General features: G+C 55.1%; 3 protein-coding genes across 8 annotated transcripts; 2 read left to right on the top strand and 1 right to left on the bottom strand.

The window, feature by feature from the left end:
- Positions 1-8,215: 8,215 nt before the first annotated feature.
- FGF21 (fibroblast growth factor 21) lies at positions 8,216-11,180 on the bottom strand. The gene is made up of 3 exons (XM_047792949.1): positions 9,809-11,180; positions 9,294-9,397; positions 8,216-8,611 (listed from the first exon to the last, which is right to left on the bottom strand). Exons 1-3 carry the CDS (start codon positions 10,041-10,043, stop codon positions 8,321-8,323), a joined length of 630 nt encoding a protein of 209 aa, XP_047648905.1. The 5' UTR covers positions 10,044-11,180; the 3' UTR covers positions 8,216-8,320.
- Positions 11,181-11,335: 155 nt separating this feature from the next.
- On the top strand, positions 11,336-15,375 carry FUT1 (fucosyltransferase 1 (H blood group)). 6 transcript variants are annotated; one of them, XM_047789944.1, is made up of 3 exons: positions 11,336-11,788; positions 12,534-12,636; positions 12,962-15,375. In XM_047789944.1, the coding sequence occupies exon 3, from the start codon at positions 12,964-12,966 to the stop codon at positions 14,059-14,061; it is 1,098 nt and encodes a 365-aa protein (XP_047645900.1). In that variant the 5' UTR covers positions 11,336-11,788; positions 12,534-12,636; positions 12,962-12,963; the 3' UTR covers positions 14,062-15,375. The 6 variants fall into 6 exon arrangements, with proteins under 6 accessions (XP_047645900.1, XP_047645898.1, XP_047645895.1 ...); XM_047789942.1 differs by having other exon boundaries at positions 11,336-11,917; XM_047789939.1 differs by having other exon boundaries at positions 11,336-12,046.
- Positions 15,376-15,488: 113 nt separating this feature from the next.
- Positions 15,489-20,083, top strand: IZUMO1 (izumo sperm-oocyte fusion 1). The gene is made up of 8 exons (XM_047789947.1): positions 15,489-16,767; positions 17,115-17,189; positions 17,736-17,822; positions 18,080-18,100; positions 18,419-18,499; positions 18,684-18,784; positions 19,057-19,210; positions 19,560-20,083. The coding sequence occupies exons 1-8, from the start codon at positions 16,530-16,532 to the stop codon at positions 19,769-19,771; spliced, it is 969 nt and encodes a 322-aa protein (XP_047645903.1). The 5' UTR covers positions 15,489-16,529; the 3' UTR covers positions 19,772-20,083.
- The last annotated feature ends 16 nt before the right edge of the window (positions 20,084-20,099 follow it).

Raw genomic sequence — 20,099 nt, 5'->3', positions numbered from 1 at the left:
GTCAGAGAATGTTTAGAGGAAAGTTGATTCTTTGAAAATGAATTAATCATTACCAAAAAACCAAACAGTTGTGAATATTTGTGCCCACACTCAAAAGCTCTTCTGAAATTAAAAGATTTTAGAAGTTCTCGTGGTGGCACAGTATCTACTAGGATGCAGGTTCCATCCCTGGCCTCATTAAGTGGGTCTGCGATCTGGCGTTGCCATGAGCTGTTGTGTAGGTCACGGACGAGGCTCAGATCCTGTGTTGCTGTGGCTGTGGTATAGGCAGGCAGCTGTAGTTCTGATTTGACCCCTAGCCTGGGAACCTTCATATGCTGCAGGTGTAGCCCTAAAAAGCAAAACAAAAACAAACAAACAAAAAAGTTTCGTCACCATCATTTCAGCAAACGATGCTGGGAAAACTGGATACCCACATGCCAAAGAAAGAAGTTAGCCCCAGAGTTCCCGTTGTGGCGCAGTGGTTAACGAATCCGACTAGGAACCATGAGGTTGTGGGTTCGATCCCTGGCCTCAATCAATGGGTTAACGATCCGGCATTGCCGTGAGCCGTGGTGTCGGTTGCAGAAGCAGCTCGGATCCCGCGTTGCTGTGGCTCTGGCGTAGGCCGGTGGCTACAGCTCCGATTCAACCCCTAGCCTGGGAATCTCCATATGCCACAGGTGCGGCCCTAGAAAAGGCAATAAATAAATAAATAAATAAAAGGAGTTAGACCCTTCCCTTATACATTATACACAAGTGGACCCAAATTAAATTAAGGACCTAGAATTGAGATCTAAACCTCTTAGAAGAGAGCTTTTCTGAGGGGAAACGCTTCATGACAGTGGATCTGGCGACGATTTCTTGATATGACCGCAAACACGTGGGCAACCAAAGGAAAAAGGAATCAGGTTTCAGCAACATTAAAAGCTTTTGTGCATTGAAGGACACACTCGACAGAGTCAGTCTATGGAGTGGGAGAAAATATTTGCAAATCGCGTATCTAAGAAGGGGTTAATAGCCGGAACGTAGAAAGAACTGTTACAGCTCAATGACAACAAAAACAAACAAGCAGATTTTAAAAATGGGCCCAGGACTTGAATAGACATTTCTTCAAGGAAGATATTCATGTACATATATAAGATATATGTATGAAAAGATGCTTGAGGAGTTCCCGTGGTGGTGCAGTGGCAACAATCCCGACCAGTATCCATGAGGACTCAAGTTCAATCCCTGGCCTTGCTCAGTGGGTTAAGGATCTGGCATGGCCGTGGGGAGCTGTGGTGTAGATCACCGATGTGGCTTGGAACCTGAGTTGCTGTGGCTGTGGTGTAGGCCAGAGCTCCGATTCTGCCCGTAGCCTGGGAACTTCCATTTGCCTCACATTTGGCCATAAAAAGCAAAAAAGAAAAAAGAAAAAGAAGAAAAGAGAACAAAGAGAAAAAAAAAGAAAACATGCCCCATACCACTAATCATTAGGGAACCACAAATCAAACCCATGATATCACCTCACACCAGTGTTGACAACTATTTGGTTTTCTGCTAATAATTAATCTTCAAACAATCAACGTTCCTCTCAGCATTCCCTGACTGCTTTCACAGCTGAAATATACCAGGTGTGGGAGTTCCCACTGTGGCTCCGTGGTAATGAACCTGACTAGTATCCATGAGGATGCAGGTTCGATCCCTGGCCTCCCTCGGTATGTTACGGATACGGTGATGCCATGAGCTGTGGTGTAGGTCCCAGACGTGGCTCAGATCTGGCGTGGCTGTGGCTGTGGCTGTGATGTAGGCCAGCAGCTATAGCTCTGATTTGACCCTGGCCTGGGAACTTCCATATGCTGTGGGTGCAGCCCTAAAAAGCAAAAACAATAAATACTAATAAATAAATGAATCAAAATGAAATATACCAGGTGTATGTATAGTCCATATACCGCATTGGTTGTACCATAATGGGAATACACTCAAGACTACTGAACTGTACATTTGAAAGTGGTTCAGATGGTAAATTTTATGTTGCGTGTGTTTGGTTGGTTGTTTTGGGGGCTGCCCTGGCGGCACATGGAAGTTCCCAGGCCAGGGAACAAATCTGAGCTGCGGCAACACTACATCTTTAACCCACTGTGCCATAGTGGCAACCCCTGTGTGATCATCATTTTATTTAATTGTATGTATTTATTTATTTATTTGTCTTTTTTGTCTTTTCTAGGGCCGCGCCCGAGGCATATGGAGGTTCCCTGGCTAGGGGTTAAATCGGAGCTACAGCCGCCGGCCTACACCACAGAGACAGCCACGCCGGATCTGAGCTGCGTCTGCGACCTACACCGCAGCTCATGGCATCACCGTCTCCTTAACACACCGAGGGAGGCCAGGGATTGAACCTGGCCGGATCCTTAACCCACTGAGCAAGGCCAGGGACCGAACCCGCAACCTCATGGTTCCCAGTCGGATTCGTTAACCACTGCACCACGACGGGAACTCCCTGATCATCATTTTAAAGAAAGATCTTGCACTATCGTTTTCCTCCAAAGTTAGTATGAGGTGGGGCAGGATGAGGCTGTCTAGTCTTGTTGTAAATTATATTTGCCAGCCTCTACCGTGTGTGTTTTGTGACTTTGAATTAGGAGCTCTTTCAAGCCGTCCTCTGTGAGATCTCGGCTGAGTAGCTGTGCTTTGCTTTCGCCAAAAGCCCTGGAATCATCATCACTGGCCCAGCCGCAACTCCCTTGACGCTTCATTTGGGCAGCGCCTCCTCCACCAGGTTTGATTTTCTACCCGTGCCCCTTGAGACTGATCCGGTGGTGACAGTTTCAATAGACAATCATCTTTCTTCTATTGAGAGCCCTAGCAGCAATAGGAAAATCTTCTTCAGGGGTTCTGAATGCAGTTCGGTGGGTTGTTTTTTAAATGGCCGTGAGACGCCGCTCGCATAAAGTTGACCCTTTCGACTGCTTACAGCTGCTTGGCCCGCAGTGCCTCTGCATTGTTATGCCGCCGTCCTCCCCCTCCCCGTGGGGAAGGCTGGCATCACCTCAGCCTGGACCTCAGCCCCCACTACACCCCAGTGCTCCAGCCCCTCCCCGGCCACCACCATTCTACTTCCCGATTCTCCCAGTTTGCCTCTTCCAGGTACCGCTCATCGGTGGACTAATGCCGTCTCCCACCTTGTGTGATTGGCGGCTTTCACTTAGCAAAGTGGTTTGTTTGTTTTTTTTTTTTTGGTCTTTTTGCTATTTCTTGGGCCGCTCCCGCGGCACATGGAGGTTCCCAGGCTAGGGGTTGAATCAGAGCTGTAGCCACCGGCCTACGCCAGAGCCACAGCAATGCGGGATCCGAGCCACGTCTGCGACCTACACCACAGCTCACGGCTACTCTGGATCGTTAACCCACTGAGCAAGGGCAGGGATCGAACCCGCAACCTCCTGGTTCCTAGTCGGATTCGTTAACCACTGCGCCACGACAGGAACTCCAGCAAAGTGTTTTTAAGATCCATCCTTGTTTGGCATGCTTTGGAATTTCCTTCCTTTTCAAGGCTGAGTGATATTCCATTGTCTCCTCTTCTCTGATCTGTGCTCTCAGCTTCTTTCCTTCTGTTCATTTCTTCCTTCCTTCCTTCTCCTTCCTTCCCTTCTCTCTCTCTCTCATGGTGAGGCGGGGAGACAGTCTGAAGATTTTCCTTTCTTAGGAGCTTGTCAATGCATTTAGAAAGATGTTTGGGGAGTTCCTTTTGTGGCTCAGCAGTTAGCGAACCTGACTGGCATCCACGAGGCCTCGCGTTAAATCCCTGGCCTCGATCAGTGGGTCAAGGATCCGGCGGCGTTGCCGTGGCTGGGCGTAGGCTGGCAGCTGCAGCTCCAGTTGGACCCCTCACCTGGGAACTTACATATGTTGTGAGTACAGCCCTAAAAGGCAACAAACAAACAAACAAAAAGGCAAAAACCACAAGCAAATGATAAAATGCTTGTACAAATAATTCCGTATATCCTTTTCCCAGGCTCCCCAATTATGCCTATCCCCGCCCCCTTTTGCTTTCTCATTCGCTCTCTGTGTCTGTATATTACTACGTATTTTATTTACCTTTCCAGAGACATTTGAGAAAGCACTGGCGATACCATGCCCCTTTGTCCCTAACTGGTTCAGTGTGTATTTGCTAAGCATAAGGACATTCTTTTCAATAGCTGCAGTACAAAAATCAGAAGCAGAAAATTTACCATGGGAGTGAGTTCCCGTTGTGGCTCAGTGGTAATGAACCTGGCCCTAAAAAGAAAAAGAAAAAAGAAAAAAGAAAGAAATGAAAATTAACATAGGGTACATTTTTAATCTAAAGCACAGAACTCAGGAGTTCCTGTCGTGGTGCAGCTTAAATGAATCCGACTAGGAACCATGAGGTTGCAGGTTCAATCCCTGGCCTCGCTCAGGGGGTTAAGGATCTGGCTTAATCCAGTTGCCATGAGCTGTGGCGTAGGTCACAGACATGACTCGGATCCCACATGGCTGTGGCTGTGGCGTATGCCGGCGGCTCTAGCTCTGATTTGACCCCTAGCCTGGGAACTTCCATATGCCTCGGGTGTGGCCCTACAAACAAAAATAAAATAAAATAAAAAATAAAGCACAGCACTCATTCAGATCTTATCAAAGGTCTTGCTACTATTCAGGCTGTCACCTGGACTGCTCAGTGAACCGCATTTCCTCCGGCCGGCTCTCTGATCTCATTAATATAAACAGTCCTCCCAACGTTTTGTTCTTGACCTTGGCATTTGCCTACCGTCAAAGCCAGTGGTTTCACAGACAGCGTGGATTGGAGTTTGTTTGAAGTTTCCTCGTGATTCCTTTCGGGTGAGGGAACACAGTTTCTTAAATCTTCCCAAATTCTGCCCCACCCCCAAAAACAACAACCCCCCCCCCTCCCCATAGTAAAGCCAGGACAATAGCAGAGGTTCACAAACACACCTTCCAGCAAAAGACAACGTGCATCCTGGAAAAAAAAAAAAAAAAGAGTGGGTGGGGTCAAACCAGGGCGGGCAGAGGAAGAAACGAAACCGGCAAAAATGTCACACCCGCCAACACCTCGCTGTCAGACTTCCAGCCTTGGGAACCACGAGAGCAAATTTCTGTTCTTCTCAACCATTCAGTTTGTGACACTTCCTTGCAGCAGCCCTAGGATCCGAAGCCACTCCTCCTCGCATCCTCCCACGGTTGGTGGCAACGGCTCATCTGATTTCTGTCCCTTTGAATTCACCTTTTCTGCAGACTTTTGGATTCAATGGGTCCGAGTTCCAGAATGGGCATCTCTAGAGTTCCCGTTGTGGCACAGCGAAAACCGCTCTGACTAGTAACCATGAGGATGTGGGTTCCATCCCTGGTTCCGTCCAGTGAGTTAAGGATCCGGTGTTGCTGGGAGCTGTGGTTTAAGTTGCAGACCAGGCTCGGGTCCCTCATTGCTGTGGCTGTGGTGTAGGCCGGTAGCTGTGGTTCCGATGCAGCCCCTAGCCTGGGAACTTCCATATGCCTTGGGTGTGGCCCTAAAAAGCAAAATGTGCATTTGTTTTTGTTTTTTCTTTTTATGACCACACCTGTTGCATACGTGAATTCCCAGGCCAGGGGTTGAATCCAAGCTGCAGCTGCCGGCCTACACCACAGCCACAGCCACGCCAGATCCCAGCTGTGCCTGCAACCTACACTGCAGCTCAGGGCAACACTGGATTCTTAACCCACTGAGCAAGGCCAGAGGTTGAACTCAAATCCTCATGGATACTGGTCGGGTTCGTTACTGCTGAGCCACAACGGGAACTCCAAAATGTGCACTTCTGAAGTCCCAGGGATGCTGAAGTTTCTGGTTGACACCTTATTTTAACAGCCACCCTACAGCGTCTCAAGGGCAGACCATTTGGGGTGTAGGTTCCAGTCAAAGAGCAAACTAGCCCCTCCAGCTGTCACTGGAATCTGGAATCTCTGCTAACAAATTCATCTCCCAGGACCCCTTCTTGAACTGGCTGCCCAGGTTGATATCAATTTTAAGGGCAAATTCTTGCAATTCTTTTTATTTATTTATTTGTTTATTTTTGCTTTTCGAGGGCCACACCCATGGCATATGGAGGTTCCCAGTCTAGTGGTCTGAGCTATAGCTGCCAGCCTACGCCATAGCCACAGCCACGTGGGAGTTGAGCTGTGTCTGCGACCTACACCACAGCTCAGGGCCATGCCAGGTCCTTAAGCCACAGAGCGAGGCTAGGAATCAAACCCACAACCTCATGGTTCCTAGTTGGATTCGTTTCTCCTGCGATATGGCAGGAAGAGCAAGATCTTGCAGTTCTTTTGGTGACTGTCATAGCTTCTCTCGGGTCACACTTTGAACTTCACCCGATGGAATCTGTCAGGAGTTGGGCTGGAAGCCGTGAGAAATAATGGGGTGGGCCTTGAGGAAGATCGGCAGACCTGTGCCACGTGGCAATCTTAGGGGGTGGTCTTTGGACAAGGGGACACTGGCCTGCGACACAGTTGGGCCTTCACAACACAACTGGAAATTCCAGGTGCTCTGACAGAGAGGACAGGTGCTTGTGTGAACACATTTTGGGGGTTCTCTGTCCCACCTCCTTCTTTCTCTGGGTCTCTGCCCCTCCCTCTGGGTCCCCTGCGACCCCGTCTTTGTCCCCCTTCTCCCTTCTCCTAGGTCTCCGTCCTCCCCTTTCTCTGGGTCTCTCTGCTCCCTTGCCGCATTTCAAATTCTGTTTCCGGGGAGACCTCTCCCCTGAACGAGCCGGTCTGGTTCCACCGGAGTTTAAAGCTGCACTTTCAACAAGATAGAGGCCTTCATTTCTTCCAGGCATCGCTCCCTCCCATGACCTTCGGGGACCCACACTTGGAGTCCTTGTGACTGAGATGTCCCTTTCCCTTGGGGGCAGGAGAGAAACAGATCTCAGGCTGAGCAACTGGAATCTGTCCCGGGGGACTGAGGCTTTGAAATAAAGATTATGGCAGGAACAGCAAGGAGCTGATTCCTGGTTGGAGGAAAGATAAAGAAAGCACAATTTCCTCAGCCTTGAGGTCAAGGGAAACTCCTGGACCTCACAAGTGCAGAGACATTCCTCAGGGGCCAGAGAAGGGAGGGGCCAGACACAGCAGAGACACTGCAGCGCCTGCCAAGTTCCCAGAAACCCTTGCGCTAGAATCCATCTTGGCTGAAAGATGTGCAAGCACACGGGGAGGTCCTGAGTCAGGCCAAATACGGACTCAGGGCCGGAGAAAGCAAGGTGACTGGCTGGAGGAAGCCCAGAAGAGCAGCCCCTACATGAGACTTGAAATTACTCCCAAAGAGCATGGCTCTGCCTGTTTGCCTTCTTCTCTGCACATCCTCTCTCCTCTCTCTCTCTTTTTTTCTTTTTTTCTTTTTTTTGCTGCACCCACGGGATAGGGAAGTCCCCGAGCTACACCCCAGCCACAGCGACGCCGCTCCTTAACCCACTGCGCGAGGCCAGGGGAATCTTCGAACCTGCAACTTCATGGTTCCTAGTCGGGTTCGTTTCCGCTGTGCCACGACAGGAACGCCTAACCAGGAAATAACTTGAAGAGCAGTATGGACACCTAGGTTGTGGAAAGGGAGGGAGGATGGGCAGCTGGCTCACAGGGACGGGAGTATGAGACGGTCATTTCCCATCAAAGTCCACGAGTGTCTGAGTGGAAGAACTCGGATTCTCAGGTCCTTCTCCTGAGACCCAGAATCCCAATCTTCCATCGCTCCTCCCTCAGCCCCGGTCCTATCCCTCTGTTCTCCTGGGATCCAGGTGTCCAGATGTCCAGCCCCTGATCCCTCAGGACCCAAGAGTGATTTCCTAGCACGAATGACACCCCCGGGCTCCAAGCGTCTTTGCCCCAGCCCTGAGGACCAAGATGTCTTCTCATTCCTAGAACTAAGTGAACCCACAAAACTACATCTCCCATGAGGCTGTGGGTCTGCTGTGTCATTTTTTTAAGTGGCCCCTGGTATTGAGTTACCTCGGAGAAACAGTTCCACAACATGAGCACGAGGTTGGGGGCAGGGGGTGGGGATGGGGGAGGAATAACAAGTCCTGTCCTGTCAAAGGGCAGGGATAGTCCAGAGTCCCTGGGGACACCTTAGTGGAGGTGGGGGTGGCGGGGGAGGTGTAGAAAGGCTGGGACCTTCCCCCAGGCGTGTGACAAGGGGAGACAAGGCAGCAGACCCCAATTCCTCCCTCAAACACACATGCACACTCTGATCCTCCTCTCAGATGCTTTATTATCCCAAGTAAGAAAAATTAAAAAATAAATAAGATAAATAATACAATAAATAAAGAGGAGACCCAATCATACACAGCCTGTGGCTTCAGGAAGTGTAGCTGGGGCTCCGGCCGTGTGAAGGCCCCACCATGCTCAGGGGGTCCGCGGAGCCCACGTCGGGAGGTTCGGGGGCCAAGATCCCTGGCGGCTCCGGGGGCGCTGGGGGCAGACCTGGCAGTGGCAGGAAGCGAGCAGGTCCCCGGGGGGCCAGGTCCCGGTTGGAGGAGCGGTGCGGAGGCAGCCGGAGTGGGAGGCCAAGGGCCTCAGACTGGTAAATGTTGTAGCCATCCTCAAGAAGCAGCTCCCGGAAGCTGCAGGCCTCAGGGTCAAAGTGGAGCTGAGGCGACCAGAACAAAGATCAGAGCATGAGCTTCCCCTCTATCTTCCTGCTGCAGGACCTAGGCTCTCTTCCTTCAGACCCCCAGAGTCCTGTCCTCCACCAGGACGTGGGAGTCCTGGGGGACCCCCTCCTGCCTCAGCTGTGCAATCCAGGTCCCCAGTCCCTTCCTCTGGGACCCAAAATGACAGCAGGAGCCTCCTCCTTCCCCCTCAGGCAGTCCTGAAAGGCCCCCCTCCCTGCCCCCACCTCACAGAGAGGAGTATTCCAGCCCAGGCATCTCTAAGTCCTGGCAGGGATATCTGGCGAGCACCCAAGGTCATGTTCACTTTACAGGCCATTGATTCCCGGAGCGACCCTGCGCCCAGCATGAGCCAGGCATGTAGGAGCCCGTACGGTCAGCACGGGTTAAGAGTCAAAAGACTCGGCCTCCCAGGTCACTCTGTTATTCACAGGCCTTGTGACCTGGGGCTGGCGGGGGGTGGTCCTGCCTGAACCTCCATTTCCTCTTCTGCTGAATATTGATACCAGCAGCTCCTGTCCCCAGGGATGGAGGCGACGTCTAGATCAGCAGGCATGGAAGCAAGCCGGGCCAAGGTCACAGATGCAAGAAGTGGTCCCCAGGTTGTGAGGATGGTGAGAGCAAAGGCCGGCTGGAAGGTCTGGGGTCCCAGAAACTCACCGATCCGTACAGTCTCCCGTCTGGCCCTTGGCACAGGAACCGGGATGTCTGGACTCCCAAAATTTGAATGACCCCTGGCTTCAGGGCTTTCAGCTCCAAGAGACCTGAGGGGAGAAGTGGTCAGGGACTCAGCACCTATGCCCAGCCCCCTACTCCCTCAGACCCCAGGAATCTGGGCCTCAAATCTCTCCTCCCTCCGAACTGGGCCTTGGCATTCCCGTCGTGGCACAGGGGTTAACGAATCCGACGAGGAACCATGGGGTTGCGGGTTCGATCCCTGCCCTTGCTCAGTGGCTTAAGGATCTGGCGTTGCCATGAGCTTGTGGTATAGGTCGCAGATGCGGCTTGGATCCCGCATGGCTATGGCTATGGCTCTGGCGTAGGCCGGCAGCTACAGATCTGATTCGACCCCGAGCTTGGGAATCTCCATATGCTGTGGGAGCTGCCTTAGAAAAGGCAAAAAAAGGCAAAAAAAGACAAAAAAAAAAGAACTGGGCCTTAACCCCCATACTCACTTTCGGGGCTCTGGCGGGCCACCCCTGCCACGGTGCCATCAGCTCTGATCTCCAGGTGAGCTTCAGTTTCCTGGGCATCATCCGTGTAGAGGTATCGTTGGCGCACTTGGCCCCCAAATTGGAGGAGGGGGCTGGAGTCAGGAATGGGACGTGCCTGGCAGGCTCCCAGCAGAAGGACAGCCAGCACAGGGACCCACAGTCCCAGGCGCTCGAACTTGGCCTCGGCCCAGCCCATCAATGGCTCACGTCCTCAGGTGAGGTCTGGGGTCTGGGAGTTTGAACAGCTGAATGCTCTAGATTCTGCTGCTGCAGATGCTGCTGGTCTGGAAGAGCAGATTCACGCTACTTGAGTTGTCCAAATGCCCAGGTCCTCTTGGGCTTGAATTCACAGCTGACAGGAACACCCAAATCTCTTGGGATGGATACAGAAGCTCCAGAATTTATATCCAGACAGACCCGCCCAATCACCTTCCAGATGCCTGACCCATGATATTTGACCCACTTGGCAGAAGCTGGGATTCCACGGTGGCCAGGTCAGCCTGAACGGATGATGCAATGGGGGGGTCCTCTGAGCTGGGGGCCTGGACTCTGGGGTCTGAGGATCAGGGCTCAGGGGGCTGATGAACTGGGACCTGGGTGAAAGGGGGCCGGGAGCCCAGACTCTGGTCTGAGGGAGGAGGGGGCCAGGCCCGGACTTCTGAATCGGAGCAAGAAGAGGGCTAGGAGCCCGGTAAACCCACCTCTCTGGCTGACTGATTGCAACTACGCACAGCTGCTGGAATTTCTGCACCCCACCTGAATTTCTGCGTCTCTGGGGTGGGACACTGAGGTTCCTTGATCTTCGGGGAAGGAGCAGAGGCCACATGACCAAAGCGTCTGCTCCTCAAGGACCCAGGTGTTCCTGGTCTGGAAGCTTCAAGCCAACCTCCACACCAGCCGGAACCCAGGCACGCAGAGGCCAAACATCCAGCCTCCTCTGCCTGGATCCTGATGCAATCCCTGTGTTTCTTTCACCAGAGAAGCTACCCAGGATCAGACAGGTGCCCTTAAAATAGCCTAGGGAGGGGGTGTGGGGGTGAGAGTCTTTGACTCAGAGTTGGCAACGGACCCTGGGCTTCAGAGGCAGAAGTTAGACCCACGATCCCAAAGAGAGTGAAGAGGAGGGCAATTTCCTGGAACCCCAGGGTGCAAGAGACTGGGCATCAGATCTGAATGAGGGGGCGGTGGGAGGCCTGGGCTGCTCAGGGTGCTGAGGAGGGGGCTGGGGTCCGGGGTCTGGGGTCTGGGAATCCGGGGTCTGGAGAAATGAGGGTCAGATCTCTGGAGAGGGAGTTCCCCTTGCGGGGCAGCGGGCACAAATCCGACTAGTCTCCATGAGGACGTGGGTTCGATCCCTGGCCTCGCTCAGTGGGTCAGGGACCCAGCGTGGCCATGAGCTGCGGTGTAGGTCGCAGACGCGGCTCAGATCGGGCGTGGCTGCGGCTGCGGCGGAGGCCGGCAGCCGCAGCTCCGATTGGACCCTTAGCCTGGGAACCTCCGTCCGCCGCGGGTGCAGCCGTAAAAAAAAATTCTCTGGAGAGTCAAGTGCAATTCCAGCGTCTTTGCTTTGTAGAATGACAATGGTCCGACCGCCCGGGCTAGGGTGGGTGCGGAGCGGCCTTGGGCAAGGAAACTGCTTCGGGTCTGCCGAAGGGCACGGCCTTTGTTCCAGAAGTCGGCTGCAGCCCGGGCCTCTGCGGGAGGGGCAGGAGAGATCCACTTCCACCTCGGCTCTCGCCGTTCCCGCCCTGGGAAGAGGCTGGGGCCTCCGAGACGTGCGCGTCTAGAAAGTGGATTCCGCCGGAAGGAGAAGCCGGGAACCCGGACATTTTACGGGCGGAGGGGGTCGATCGGCGGCCCCGGTGCGCCAGACGCGCTCACGCCGGACCCGGAGAGCTGGGGGAGGCCTCGCATCCGCTCGCGGAGGAGCCTGGCGAACAGGTTCTGCTGCCCCCGGGGAGGACTCGGAGGGGGGCGGGGGGCCGCGCTCGACGCCTGGACCGGGTGTCCCCGGCGTCCCCGGCGTCCCTCCCCAAGCCGCTGGGGCGTGGCGGCACTCGGCGCATCCAGGTACAAGGGCGAACCAAGAAACTGGAAGGGAAGAGGGAGAGGTTGATGGACCGGAACATCTGGGTCCAGCGCTGCATCTGGACGCTGGATCTCCGCGGCCGCGGAGGGATGTGGCTGCTGGGCAGCCAGGTGGGCGCTGCCCAGGGCTGGCCAGTGCCGGGCAGGAGGGGGCTGGGGCGCGGGTCTCGGGGTCCCGGAAGGGCAGGAGGTGGGCGCTGCCACCCTAGGGGGCGGAGCTGGGGGCTGGGCGCCAGGGAAGGGGTGGGGCTCCGCCTCCGACTCTCGGCCTGGCCCCGGAGGGGCGGAGGCTGAGAGTCACCCGACCGCGCCCCTTCTCCTACCTCCGCTTCCCGAGCCTTTGCAGCCAGTCGGGGGAGGCGGCGTGGAGGGGGAGGGCTGTGGGGCCTGGGAACCTGGAGTTCCGGGGGCCGCCGGATGCGGGCTGCACTTACGACTGGGAATCTGCCACCCGCCAGGAGCTCAGGTAAGTGGGAGATGCGGATGCCTCGGACCCAGGAGCCGGGCCTTCAGTACCAGGAGGCGCACCCCCAACCCCTAACCCCCTGCGACCCGCAGGTGTCTCCTGCACCCCAACCCCCAACTCCTGCTCCTCCAGGAGTCCACAGCTCCCATCCAGACGTGGGCCTGGGGCTTCTCGCGCTCTACCCGACCTGTTGCTTGCTGTCACCTCCATGGTGGACTCTGCGCCGCCCACGCAGGTACCTTGAGAAAGGAGGTGGGGGGACGTGTTCAAGGTCAGTGGCCCTTACAGCCCGCGGGACGGAGATTCCAAGATGTGGGGACCAGGCGGTGGGCCTCACCCGTTGCATCGCTAACTTTGGAAACCACTCGTTTTCACCATCTCCCACCCCCCGGAATTCTGAGCCCCCAACACCTGCTAACTCAAACCCCAGAGCCCGGCTCCCTTTTTCCGACGGACCCAGGAGTTCAAAGCCAGAGTTTCCTCATGCCCACAGGCCTCTCCTCCCTGCCTCTTAGCCTCCTGCCCCGAGGATCTGCTAATTTCACTTTTCCTCCCTGCAGCCATGTGGGTTCCCAGCCGCCGCCACCTCTGTCTGACCTTCCTGCTAGTCTGTGTTTTAGCAGCAATTTTCTTCCTGAACGTCTATCAAGACCTCTTTTACAATGGCTTAGACCTGCTGGCCCTGTGTCCAGACCATAATGTGGTATCATCTCCCGTGGCCATATTCTGCCTGGCGGGCACGCCGGTACACCCCAACGCCTCCGATTCCTGTCCCAAGCATCCTGCCTCCCTCTCCGGGACCTGGACTATTTACCCGGATGGCCGGTTTGGGAACCAGATGGGACAGTATGCCACGCTGCTGGCCCTGGCGCAGCTCAACGGCCGCCAGGCCTTCATCCAGCCTGCCATGCACGCCGTCCTGGCCCCCGTGTTCCGCATCACGCTGCCTGTCCTGGCGCCCGAGGTGGACAGGCACGCGCCTTGGCGGGAGCTGGAGCTTCACGACTGGATGTCCGAGGATTATGCCCACTTGAAGGAGCCCTGGCTGAAGCTCACCGGCTTCCCCTGCTCCTGGACCTTCTTCCACCACCTCCGGGAGCAGATCCGCAACGAGTTCACCCTGCATGACCACCTTCGGCAAGAGGCCCAGGGGGTACTGAGTCAGTTCCGTCTTCCCCGCACAGGGGACCGCCCCAGCACCTTCGTGGGGGTCCACGTGCGCCGCGGGGACTATCTGCGTGTGATGCCCAAGCGCTGGAAGGGGGTGGTGGGTGATGGCGCTTACCTCCAGCAGGCTATGGACTGGTTCCGGGCCCGATACGAAGCCCCCGTCTTTGTGGTCACCAGCAACGGCATGGAGTGGTGCCGGAAGAACATCGACACCTCCCGGGGAGACGTGATCTTTGCTGGCGATGGGCGGGAGGGCGCGCCCGCCAGGGACTTCGCGCTGCTGCTGCAGTGCAACCACACCATCATGACCATTGGCACCTTCGGCTTCTGGGCCGCCTACCTGGCTGGTGGAGACACCATCTACCTGGCTAACTTCACCCTGCCCACTTCCAGCTTCCTGAAGATCTTTAAACCCGAGGCTGCCTTCCTGCCCGAGTGGGTGGGCATTAATGCAGACTTGTCTCCACTCCAGATGTTGGCTGGGCCTTGAGCCAGCCAGGAGCCTTTCTGGAATAGCCTCGGTTAACCCAGGGCCAGCGTTGTGGGTCTCTGGAAGCCCCAGTAGCTTCTGGAGATGCTGGTGGTCCTGTAGCAGCTGGACACTTATTTCAAGAGTGATTCTAATTGGCTGGACTCAGAGGAAACCCTGCGGAGGGGCTTGCTGCAAGGGTGGAACATTCTAGAAACAGTGGAAGAGTTTTCATGACGGCTGGCAATGTCTGGAGACGCTTAGGCCCACCTGTTCTTCCCAGCCCGTGTCCAGAGTACTTCTAGAGGGCTGTCTGCCCCCTTCCCCAGGAAACTCCTTGCTCCAGTGTTGACTGTCTAGAAGAGATATTTCTCCTCCCCCTGGGGTGTCAGGACTGAAGAAACTCTTGGAGGTTGTGGGGCAAGCACTCACCAACCCCCCCCCCCCCCCGTTTCTCCAAGGGCTCTGGGGGAAGGTTTGCTCTAGAGAGGGTCAGTGGTAGGGTCTGTAAAGAACCCTGCTGGCCCCTTCCAGAGGGGAGGGGATTCTGGAATTCTCGATAACCTCCGCCAAGAAGCCGATGAGGGTACAACCAGAAGCTCACCACCTCACCACTGCTAGAAAGGTTGATGGAAGACAAACTACCTGTGTAGCTGGGGTGGTTTGGGAGCAGGGCGGAACTTCCCCCAACCTTCCATCCCCCAGAAAACCACAAACCACAGATATGCTAAAATATGGGAGGAGAAGGAAAAGGATGGCTGCTGAATGGTGCAGGTTATGGAGCAAGGCTCTGCAGAAATCTAGGGACACTTTTTTTTTTTTTAAGCCCCCAAACTGCCAACGGTAGGTAGGCGTGCATATGTTGGCTCTGTGTTCTTTTCCTCTCCCACTGAAGGATATTTCCTCCTTGGCAGCTGGGCTGCTGAGGCTGATGGGGTCGATTTACCAAACGCCACTTGGCATAAGGGTGCCCATTGCAGAGATGCGCCCATATCGTGCCTCTTGCTAACCCCTATCTGCCCCAAATCCACACGACCATGAAATCTGGCTTTGGACAAGCCAGGAATGGAAGGCTCTGAAGGTATGTAGCCCATGGCCTGGCCTCCAAGCCAGGCAGGAGCACAGGGTCTGGCCAAAGAGGATGGGACACTTGACTCAGGTTTTAGGATCCTCCTGATGCGTTTTGAAGGGGTGAAGGCAGATGCTTTTATGATAGAGTTGTCTGAGAATCTAAGCCCTCTTCTAGTCTTCTCAGGGAATTTGTGGGCACCGGTCCCTACTCAGTTGCCCTAGGTGGGAGAGAGGGAAGTATGAATTAAAAGTCCACATCACCAACCCGCCTCTGCAGGTTTTTTGGAGTTCTGTGTACACGTGTGTGTGTGTGTGTGTGTGTGTGTGTGTGTGTGTGTGTGTGTGTGTGTGTGAGGAAGGAGGAGTAAAGGTATGGAGCTTCTACGGACTCGCATGACTCATGTCTTGGGATACTGTTCCTGCTCTCTTGTTGCTGCAGTTGTGTGGTCTCAGAACTTCAATTCTTTTCTTCCAGACTCTCAGTATTGGCCCCCAGACCTCTTCTTCCTCTGGGACCTTGGCATCCAGCCCCAGCCGATGGGGGAGGGTGCAAATCTTATAATTCTTGAACTACATTTCCCATAAAGCTATGTGATTGGCTGCGGTAATCTACTAGGGAGAGACCCTGGCGCCTTCTGGGAGTTGTAGTCCTAGAACTAGAAAGGGCCGCTTCCCGCATTTTCGTGGCCCGACGACTGGGTTCCCCAAAAGCCGTGGGCTTCTGGCCAAAAAGCCTGGGTCTTGGGGCCCAGAGAGGGGAGGAGACTTATGGCTAGAAGCCTTTTCCTTGGCTCTAGAGCCGACAGAGTACCTGGCCTTCGGTGATGCTCGGAAAGTTCTAGTCTGCGAAGGTGGCTGCCTCTGTGACATCATGGAGGTCTAGGCGGGGCCTCCTTTTGTTGCGGTCCAATCAGACAGAGTCGAACTTCTGGGCAGGGCGGAGGAAACCCTAGGGAATATCTCTTGGGAATTTGGGGCTCCACGTGGGTAGCTAGAAGGCGGATGCTGCCGGAGGTCCTAGTAGTAAGGGGCGAACCGTGACTGTGACCCGCAACAAAAGCTCTCTATACCACGCAGCCCACCTCACCCTCGCCCCCAACAAAGTTCTTAATTTTGGTCTTGGGAAAATATTAGAGTGGAAGGACCGGCCTGCTTCTCCCACCTAAAAGCCCTCAGAACCTAGACTCTTAGCGAACCCTAGCGTTCGAGGACATCCCTGTCAGGAGTCAAGGTCGGGAAGCGGCTGGCTGTTTAGAGTGCTTCAGGACTCCTCGGTTTCCTAATGAGAAGGGTGCTCCCTGCCAACTGGGGCTTCATTAGTCTCGGAGAAGGGCTTCTCTCCGTTTAGCGTTCACCTCCTCGGTTTAGGGTAAGAAGTCCTCCCCCGAGTTCCGTGCGGACTGCGAGCTCTGGCCGCAATGGGGCCGCAGCGGCTTCCGCTCCTGGTGGCAGCGTTGGCCGGCTGCCTGCTTCCTGCCCGGGGCTGTGTCATATGTGACCCAAAAGTCGTGGAGGCGCTGAGCTCCTTGGAAACAGATTACCTGCCTGGCCACCTGGAGGCCAAACATCACAAAGACGTGATGAAAAGGGTAAAGCAGGTGGTGAAGGATTTCCAGGATTTGCCGATTGATGAGGATTCCTACATGGGGGTCGTCGGTGAGGGCAGAGTGCAACTCCTGGGTCCCGTGGAAGGAGAGGTCTGGGGTTAGCATTGCTAGGAGGTACCAGGGAGAAAGGGCTGGAGGTAGAGTTTCCTGGGTTTGGGAGTGAAGAGGGCTGGGATGCAGAGTTCGGGGTTCCCCAAGGGCTGGCAAACACTGTTCCTCTTACCCCTTATCCTGCAATTTTATGTGATAAGACAATTCCCAGAAGGCAATGGGGTGTAAAAGCCCTTTTACTAGGCCTATCCTTGCCCATTGGCCCCATGGGTATTGTAGTTTCTAAGACGAGGCGCGCCAATGAGACAGTAAGGCTTGGAGTCTGAGGTTCTAATTTCCCCACAGATGAGGCCACTCTGGAAAAGGCATCCTGGAGCTTGCTGAAGGATCTGAAACGCATCACAGACAGTGATGTAAAAGGTAAATGCGCAGAGGGGGCAGGAGAGCGCTTCTAGAAACTCTCAGGGAAGTGATTGCTGGTGACACCTGGTCTGGTGATCAGGTACTAGATTCTGGAGCCAGACTGCTGAGGTTCAAATTCTGGCTCTGCTGTTTCCTAACCATGTGGCCTTGAGCAGGGACTGTCACAGCTTGAATTCCCTTGTGGCACAGCCAGCGGGTTAAGTATCTAGTATTGTCACTGCATGGCCCAGGTCGCTGCTGGCCCGGGAATGTCCACATGCTGCGCTGCGGGGGTGGCCAAAATAAAATAACACAAAGGAATTGCACAGCTTCGTTATCTCTGAAATGGAGACCATAACAGACCCTTCATCCCAGTCGGTGCTTTGCCCCGTGGCCAGCATCATGTTAAGTGGTCGTTAAATTTTACTGCCCTTCCCTAAAAAGACCCCAAAACTGACCGCCAGTTCTGCCAACTTGGCAAAGGCCAGGTAGCTGTACCGCACACTCGGGGGGAGCAGGAGGGTGGGGGTGGGGACTTCTCTGCGTCATCCTGCTTCTTCCCAGGTGAGCTCTTTGTGGATGAGCTGTTCTGGACGTTGCGCCTGGCAAAGGATACCTTCGCCAGTTATGCTGCTCAGTTTCAAAAACAGGGTGAGTGTAGAAGGGAGTTGGGAACCCCAGATTTCTCCTTCCACAGTCTAAGAGTCCCTGTCCCCAGCCTTCTGCTTCTCCGCCACGGATCCCTCAGCTCTCCCAACCCCCTTCTCCCTCAGACCCAGGGGGTACAGGCATCCAGGTCCTTCCTCCTCCCCATTTCGAAGGCCCAGCCCTCACCTGTTCCGCATCCCCTCCCTCATGCCCTTTAACTTCGAAATCTGATTATTTTTTTCTCCTTTCTTCCGAGACAGTTTTTTGTCCCAACAAATGTGGTGAGTCCGGATTATGGGACCTGGTCCTCTATCCCTCATCCCTGCCCCGTGAATATACTTTTGGGTCCATGCGATCTTTCGTTCTCTGCCCCCAGAGGTTCCTGGGTCTCCAGTATTCCTCTGCACCTTCTTGGGAAGCGGGTCCTAATCTGCTTGCACTCTTCTGAGCCTGGTTCAGGGGCTGTGTTCTAGCCCCGCCCCTCTCCGGCTGACCTCCTAGGGATTCGGCTCTTGACCTTGCCCCAGCCCTTGGCCCTGCCCTCTCCTTTTAGCCCCGCCTCCTAGTGAGAGAATACAGCCTCGATCCTGCCCCCTCAGGTTTGATGTTGCAGCCTCTGATCTGGTGCAGTACCTGCCAGAAGCAGGTTCACTCTTGTCGAAAGTCCCGGAGTTGCGGAGGTGAGCCCTGGACCCAGCAGGTGGGACTAGCGCAAGAGGGGTGGAGCCGGAGGAGGGACCGAGTCTAAAGAAGGTGGAGACTGGAGCCAGCCAACTGGAAACAGCGGGGCTGACGTCAAGTGGAAGGGTTGGGAGAGGGCCAAGAACCACGAAAGAGCATCCCACAGTAACTCCCCATTCCCAGAGCGCAAAGTCAAGGTCCATCAAATGGAAGATATGATTCTGGATTGTGAGCTCAACTGGCATAAAGTCTCTCAAGGCCTGACGGATTACAGCTTTTACAGGGTGAGGCCCTCCAACTCCTGTTAACCCTTGAAGTCCAAGGCCATCAGGCTTGTATGAGCCCCCCGGTGCCTGTACCCACAGGCCTGCACCCACCATGCCCATGACCCATGACCTACCAAGTTTCGCTTCTTCTGCTCCCCTGGGACCCTAGGCCCTGATCAGGACACCTTGGACTCCCACCTCACCACTGAAGCCCCGTGATCTTCTCACCCCTATACTCCCCCAACCCCTGAATTCCCCAGGCCTCTGTGACCCCTTGAGCTTGGATCTAGGTTTGGAAGAACAACTCTGAGACCTTGATGGCCAAGGGGCAAGAGCCCACCCTGACCAAGACCATGGTGAGTCCGAAGGATGCAGGCACATATCGCTGCGAGCTGGGTACTGTGCAATCCACTCCAGCCACCATCATCCATTTTCATGTCACAGGTCAGTGCTGGGTTGTGGAGAGACGTGGGATTCAGATGGTCCCTAGGTTGGGGGGGTCGGGGGGCGGAATTCCAGCTCCATGGGCCTGGCCTGCTCCGGGGCGTGGCCTGTGGGCGTGACTTTCTATCGGCCTGTGGTTTCAAGTCCCAAAGGTGTGGCTTCCTGGCCTGAGTGTGGCCTCTGGCGGCAGGGCCAGGGCCCCCCCCACTGGGTGTGTTCGGACTTCACGCAACTGGGGGTGTGATTTTTGTCCCGCGGGGCCTGGGTCGGGTTGCCATGAGGAGAGCTTGCCTGGGCCTTGGCGGGACCTTGATGCCCCCCCAGGACTGCTGCTTGCCCCTCCTCTCAGTATTGCCCAAAAGAATCGTGGAGGAGACACCGTCACCAAACACCGAAACCCAGGATGAGATGGCTCCGGGTGAGGTGACTTTGGATCGTCCCCAGACGTCCGCAACCCTCCAATCACAGTCTCCAGGGCCCGAGAAAGTGCTGAGACACCGCCTGGTAGGGTTGCTCATCGGGGCCATCGTGGTGCTGATAGCCGGCGTCGTGACCGCGTGAGCCGCCCCCTGAAGAAGGCGGGGCCTGGAGTGAGGGGCGGGGTTTCCAAGTCCCTAAGGCAGGAAGGCTGGCCTTCCTCCGGGAGCGGGAGCGAGGCTTACCTAGGAGGGCGAAGCTTGGCTAAATGCTAGAATGAGATCAAGCACCGGGGAGGCTGGGAAGCGGTGTTCCTCACTCAGCTGGGACCTAACCTCTTTCCGCTATTTGCACTCCCGCCAGGATACTTTTCTCTCAGTCTGGGAAAGTGATGAATTTCCTAAAGGCCTCCCCGCTCAGCCCTGGCAAAGGCACTGCTTAGGACTCCCGGAGAAGGAAAAGAGCAAAACAT

The sequence above is a fragment of the Phacochoerus africanus genome, chromosome 8 (genome assembly GCF_016906955.1).
Source record: "Phacochoerus africanus isolate WHEZ1 chromosome 8, ROS_Pafr_v1, whole genome shotgun sequence".
NCBI lineage: Eukaryota > Metazoa > Chordata > Mammalia > Artiodactyla > Suidae > Phacochoerus > Phacochoerus africanus.
This window is presented reverse-complemented; position numbering and strand designations above follow the sequence as displayed.

What these genes read in the sequence shown, in the direction of transcription:
- FUT1 (XM_047789939.1), top strand. Translation starts at nt 11,963, where the DNA reads ATGGACCGGAACATCTGGGTCCAGCGCTGCATCTGGACGCTGGATCTC. An exon ending in TGTGGCTGCTGGGCAGCCAG is followed by an intron (nt 12,047 to 12,533) that starts GTGGGCGCTGCC and finishes CTGCTCCTCCAG; the next exon opens with GAGTCCACAGCTCCCATCCA. An exon ending in ACTCTGCGCCGCCCACGCAG is followed by an intron (nt 12,637 to 12,961) that starts GTACCTTGAGAA and finishes TCCTCCCTGCAG; the next exon opens with CCATGTGGGTTCCCAGCCGC.
- FGF21 (XM_047792949.1), bottom strand. Translation starts at nt 10,043, where the DNA reads ATGGGCTGGGCCGAGGCCAAGTTCGAGCGCCTGGGACTGTGGGTCCCT. An exon ending in GGCCCGCCAGAGCCCCGAAA is followed by an intron (nt 9,398 to 9,808) that starts GTGAGTATGGGG and finishes TTCTCCCCTCAG; the next exon opens with GTCTCTTGGAGCTGAAAGCC. An exon ending in ACGGGAGACTGTACGGATCG is followed by an intron (nt 8,612 to 9,293) that starts GTGAGTTTCTGG and finishes TGGTCGCCTCAG; the next exon opens with CTCCACTTTGACCCTGAGGC.
- IZUMO1 (XM_047789947.1), top strand. Translation starts at nt 16,530, where the DNA reads ATGGGGCCGCAGCGGCTTCCGCTCCTGGTGGCAGCGTTGGCCGGCTGC. An exon ending in TTTTTGTCCCAACAAATGTG is followed by an intron (nt 18,101 to 18,418) that starts GTGAGTCCGGAT and finishes CTGCCCCCTCAG; the next exon opens with GTTTGATGTTGCAGCCTCTG. An exon ending in CGGATTACAGCTTTTACAGG is followed by an intron (nt 18,785 to 19,056) that starts GTGAGGCCCTCC and finishes GCTTGGATCTAG; the next exon opens with GTTTGGAAGAACAACTCTGA.